The sequence below is a fragment of the Etheostoma cragini genome, chromosome 14 (genome assembly GCF_013103735.1).
Source record: "Etheostoma cragini isolate CJK2018 chromosome 14, CSU_Ecrag_1.0, whole genome shotgun sequence".
NCBI classification, from domain to species: Eukaryota; Metazoa; Chordata; class Actinopteri; order Perciformes; family Percidae; genus Etheostoma; species Etheostoma cragini.
In genome coordinates, this window is record NC_048420.1 from 7,865,504 (window position 1) to 7,871,650 (window position 6,147).

Consider the following 6,147-nt stretch of genomic DNA (forward strand, 5'->3'; position numbering starts at 1 on the left):
CGGTCTACGGCTGGACCACATTGCTAAGGAGACCTTAAGAAGAGAGGTACATGTTTATGCATCATTGTGGAGAGTTGAACTGAGAGAAATAATTTAAGAGGACTCAATAAAAGAATGGCAGAGCGGGTGGGGAAAGGAAGTCAGGTAGATGGATGCTGCTTCTCTAAACAAGCTGAAGTTAGGAAAATGTGTTTCTGTAGGCCTACTTCTCCGTCCCGTAGCGACTGAGTTAAACTGTGTTGAGGTTGGGGCACTGTGGGCTAAATTAGTCTTAATTGTAGGAAAACACATTTCTGGCTTTTGTGATGGGAGTCACTAGAGAGAGTCACTGGTGAGACTTAGTTTTTCACCTTTATTCATGCAGGTAAGTCAAATGAGAACAAATTCCTATTTGCCATGACAACCTGTCCCCTTCATACCTGGAAGCTGCCCAATACAACCACAGTGCGATCTGCTGGCCAATGAGCAGCTCCACTGGAGCGGTTGGGGTTAAAGGCCTTGCTCAAGGGCACATCACTGCTGGCTATGAGGAAGGGATAAGTGACACTTCTCTTTCACGTTAACCACCCACATTTCATTGTGTTGGTCTGGGGATTAAACCGCCAACCTCCCGGTCACAAGCTTGCTTCTTTAAACTTTTTATAGACCACCATTGCCCAAATAAATGTAGGCTGTAGGGCCTAGACATGTGTTCTAGACTGGCGGAAGAAACTGATCAACGGATCTCCGAGGCAGTTGTTGACTGTTTTTACACTACTATTTTTTTTCAGTCTATGGTTCGTGCATGACACAGGGACAGTCTATGAAATGTAGTTCAAACGTTGACCTGTGCAGGTCAGTGAAACGCTTAGCAGCGTTTACATTGCCGGAATGATAGAACACGAAGAAGAAGAATCGCACGGAAATTGCGTAGCTGAATCCACTGCTGCACCAGCGTGCTGACGGCAAAGGTGAGTTAAGCTTTATGAATTTAACCAATGTCGTCAGATCTTCATCAAAATAATAGCAAGATAAACACCACACAGACGTCGTTCTAGTAAATCTAACGGTAGCGGGTGCAGTTTTAGCTTTAGAGTGTCACAGCTGAGCTACTTTTCAAGTTACTGTCAGACAGCCACACGCTATGCCAAACTCCATATCAAATTTGAACATTTAATTTCGATTTGTATGTACAAAGTAAACCATGCGACTTCGGACATAAATGAATGCTCTTTCCGAATCGAAAAGAATCGTTTTTCATTTCGGCAAACCAGCAACCCGCAAACAAACGCAAATGATCCCAAAATGTTAACTTGTAAGTGTTAACCCATAGCTAAACTCCCCTTCAAAGGAACTTAGCGTGAAGGTTGCAGGTTACATGAAGACTGACGTTACGTTATGCGTATAGAAATAAATGGATTAATTCATTCGGTTATACAACTTGTTTCAGCTGTTTTAATATTTTAAACTGTCGTTACCTGTATTCAGACTTTAGCTACCTTTTTTTTTATCTTGCCTTGGTCTCGTTGATTCCGCCATTAGTTTTGTAAGCTAGCTAGCTCTAGGCTATGTTGTTGTTTGTAGCTAACTAAGGAAATAGGTGAGGAGGGCACGAGAAGGGCAGATAGGCCTTTATGTTGGTGTCTGCCTGGCATGAATAACAACACACTTATGTGTACCTAAATTTCTGGTATCAACACAATTAAATGTAATAACATTTGATTTCCTTTCAGGTCTAATGAAGACTTATTTTTTATTTCACTAGTGTAATAGTATTTTCTCCCTACTAATGTTTGAAATCTGAATAAACACAGAGTTAAGTGATATATGTAACTACTTTCATGTTGCAGTCATCTTGAATGCAGCATGAGTATATAAATTCACTTTAGTGTGATAGCTCTCACTTTTCCCTCATACTAGAACACTGTACTCACTCATTAATGTAAGATAAAACACACTTACAGCTTAATTATTCCCCCCCTATGTAGCACCCGGGAGCAGACGTGGAGTGCAGTCATGTGGCCTCTAGTTTGGACAGCGGTACGAACCTATGCACCTTATGTCACCTTCCCTGTGGCCTTTGTGGTGGGGGCAGTGGGCTACCACCTGGAGTGGTTTATAAGGGGGGCCCCTAAACCTCGAGAGGAGAAGAGCATCCTGGAACTGAGGGAGGACAGGAAGCTGCAGGAACAAGAGGGCATGGACAGCACCCAGGTGCTTAGCCTGAAAGAGAAACTGGAGTTCACACCTAGAGCAGCTCTGAACAGGAACAGACCGGAAAAGAGCTAACCTGTGTGGGTGTGTGAGAGACTTGCGTGTACCCTTTCTCAGCAGGAGGATAATCCATTGGCGGCAAAACGGGGGTGACCCAAAAGGAAAAAAAGCACCCATTCTTCCCATTTACCTCAGCCATACATCCTCACTAATGCATCAGCTTGCCTGTGTAAATATCTGCTACAAGAAGCTAGAGGGTAATTAACAAAAAACATGCATTTGGTCTTTCACCAAGTCAGAAATAGCTTATATATGTGCAGTATGTGATTCTTTGACCTATCCATTGATGTCGTACATTAACTGTTCGTACACTGATCAATAACTAAACCAAGACACTATGATTAAAACACCTTAAATATGAACAGTATATAATGCGAATTGGTCATTTTCTGTTTTATTTATATCTATTTCTGGTCTTATGACACAAATGTTATTGTGTCCCTGCTTTTACATCCCGGACCAATGGTGCAAGAGATGGCCAAAATGCAAATCATTTCCATGTTCCAAGCCAGTCAAAAAGTGTTTCTCTTTTTAATCATTTCTGTATGTTGACAAAGGACTTGTGATGGTTAACATAAAAGCAGAGGAAGGAGAGACAGGTGCTTGTTGTAGTCCTTTTTTTTCATTTTTTTGATCTTGTGTAAAGTTTGATGGTATGTGACAACATAAGCCAACAGTGTGGGAGGTCTCTCAGGAAGTTTAAGCTGCTTAGTCCTATTGTCTGGAACAGCTACATAAAACTTTCATTTTAGAAAGTCTGGATGGTCTTTGACAAATATGACGAATAAAGGAAATGTGCTAAAACTGCGTTCTACGGTGTGTAGGCTAGACGTTTACTTTTTGACATCACCTCTTCCTGCTACTGATTTCTTTTAACAAAGCAAAAGTTTCAGTTTTTGTCACTTGTTATTTCAACTTCATTGTTTTACATTCAGTTCCGAACATATATCTGATCCCGCTCGATTATGAAACAACACGGCTGCCGAGCCGAGGACGTAAAGTAACATCAAAGTCACAGGAAGGAAGTAATGACTCTGCTCATTCAGCTTCAACAAGGACGTTATTGTTTTCAGGGAACGCTTTGGACAAAGCAATAATCAATGGGGGAAACGTCAACTCATTTCACTTTTGATATCGGACGTGTGGAAAATTACTGTGTTCCACTCCTGGTATGATTAATGAAGGATTAGAAAAAAACAATCCATTTGAAAAGTCTGGAATTTTTCAATTCTTCCACGCTGCCTTAAAATGTTTGTGCAGCTGTTAGCTTTAACTAAGGCCTAACCTTCACAAGTATCGGCTCATTCACAGATAACTAGTTATTGATGAAGTGTTTTTAAGATGATCTATATGTATACTATGTACATGAAGTCTATTTCAAATAGAGGTGGTCCCTTTTTTTTCTTTTTACTTTTAACATTTTGGGGGCATTTTAGGCCTTAATTTGACAGGACAGACATGACAAGGAGAGAGAGGGGAATGACACACAGCAAAGGGCCGCGGGCTGGAATCGAACCCTGGTCTGCTGCGTCGAGGAGGAAATCTTCCCACATGGACACTTGCTCCACCAACTGAGCTCTCATAATGACACTAGTAACATGGCATGAGCAAACAAAATGCCACTCATGCCCATGAATCTATTGCCCCATGGCATGCTGGGGAGGCTACCCATGTCACCGTTATTTCAGAATAAACAATCCTTTAACAGCTTCAACCGAACCCGTTTGTCGGATGATAATTAACAGGATCATTATAGTCCGGATTAGATAAGCCCTATTCTAAGAACAGGCCCAATAAAGGTGAATCTGTATTTGCACAGCATGTGAATAACTCATCTTATTTCAGCCCATTAATTTCACTTTATTTACTTTGTTGATTCAGGTACACATCACGTTAATGTGATTTTTGTGTGTTGAACACAGATTTTAAAGTAATGTATATAAATGAGAAGCCTATATTGTGATCACGGAACAATTACGGTAGCAATTATTATTGAAAAGCCAAAACTCCGTGGTGGTCGGGGTCGTCCCGCCTACTGCAGTTTCCTTTCCGCGTTCTTCTCTTCCTAACCAAAACCATTGCGTCGTGGCCGGAGTTGGTCGTTTCATTTTCCTGTTGTTGTCCCTGCGGCTGAGGCTCGCGTCCCGCGTGTGGCGTCCATCTCGTTGTTGCGTCCCCCAGAGGCCGCTGATCATGTCCCGGCGCGAGTTGTTGGCACGGTCCTGCGTGTGGCGTTTATTTCCCCATTGTTGCGTCGCCCAGAGCTGCCCAGTGTCATGGCAGTTTGTGAATTGGGTCACATTCGACATTCGAAAATTGCGACTTGTACACAAATCAATAATTCCAAATTATGTGACCATTTGAAAAACTGTTTTGAGACTGGGTTGCTCATCTACAGCCTGGAAATCCAGACCCAAATCCAAAAGATTAATGGTCTGGCATTGAGTAATAAAAGCGGCACTAAGCATTTGAAAATCTCACAGCGCTCAATTGGATATCACGACGACCAATCACAAAAACACACTGGATGACGTATCCGAGCCCCATACGCTTAGCTACCAGCAGAGCTGACTGGTGGATTAAACTGTCGTCATCAGTTTACCTCGCCTCATGCCCCGCCTACATCAGATACACCGCTGTGATTCGTGCAGCTCGGCTACAAGGGCATAGATAATGAGCAGCATTACTCAATGCCAGAGTAATTTAGTGAGCAAATTCAAGTTGGGCTCTTTCAAGAACTCTGGATTTCCAGGGTACCTTATTTATCTATTTATATACAGATTCCATGTTGGTCTAGGTGCTATCTATCATTGCTTTGAGTTTTATGACTAAAGAGCTACATTTACAACAACATAGAGGTGAAACATTCCTTTTGATACAGGCCATTAGCAGAACAACATGAAGCTAAAATCGACGTCTCCTTTTAAGGGCAGCTTCCACCACTTTATCTCACAGTCCATCAGTACAGTCACATATTTGTTTATAGTACTCCAACAAAAACAGTGATATACCTCAGTAACCCTGGTGACGTTCCCTGTGTGATAAATGTAAGTCATGATTAAGAGTATGGCATGCTTATTTAGGATGATATATACATGTAGTTCTGAAAGAATAATCATGGAGGCTGAGCACTTTGGTGATGTTGCCTGTACCCGACGGTGAGGCAGACAGAGGGAAAGGTTAATAAAGAATTCAATCGAGAAAATCTTTATCATCCGCGTTATTAAAACAAGAGAAGTGATGGTGCCAGGAAACAAAGACTTTAATAAGAATCAACCAGTGACTGAAGACGGAGAAGTTACTGGTGTCGTAAAACGCTACAAAGTCAGAAAACTTTATGAAGCTTTTTAAATCGGACACGTGACATCTCACATGCATTTCGAGAGAACTCTAATAATTATTTTGTTGACACTTTAACTCCAGTCATTAATAATGAAACAGAAAGGTCCAACTCTCCCGTGCCCCGGGAGCTCTCTTAATGGATGAAAACCTTTTCCAGAGTGCCAGTATACGTTCTGCTGCGTTACCCTGCCAGCTAGTGAACTGGGGAAAGATTATGAGGCCCAGATTTACATGATTGGTGAATGCTGTGCTATCGGCAGTCATCAGCTTGTACTCCCCTCTAAAGTTCGCCATCAGAACGAGCCGCTCCACTCCGGTGAGCCCGCTTGTGCATGTTCAGAGAGGCAATTACTTCAAGCTGGTGGAACTTTCCATCTGAATCTAATGAGGATGGAGAAGTGGAGGCGCAACTAAATTATACTGAAAGTTAACAAGGAGTGTGTGGTGTGTTTAGGTGTGTAAAAGGTGTGTGTGTGTGTCCTCCTGGGAACAATCAGAGGACAGGTCTGCTGATAACAATGGCCCAGAACTGGACAGTACTGTGGGAACCGA

General features: G+C 42.2%; 1 protein-coding gene across 1 annotated transcript; it reads left to right on the forward strand.

Moving 5' to 3' along the window:
* The first annotated feature begins 706 nt into the window (after positions 1–706).
* On the forward strand, positions 707–3,248 carry smim12 (small integral membrane protein 12). Its single transcript, XM_034891734.1, has 2 exons — positions 707–950; positions 1,968–3,248. The coding sequence occupies exon 2, from the start codon at positions 1,996–1,998 to the stop codon at positions 2,266–2,268; it is 273 nt and encodes a 90-aa protein (XP_034747625.1). The 5' UTR covers positions 707–950; positions 1,968–1,995; the 3' UTR covers positions 2,269–3,248.
* Positions 3,249–6,147: the final 2,899 nt, after the last annotated feature.

What these genes read in the sequence shown, in the direction of transcription:
- smim12 (XM_034891734.1), top strand. Translation starts at nt 1,996, where the DNA reads ATGTGGCCTCTAGTTTGGACAGCGGTACGAACCTATGCACCTTATGTC.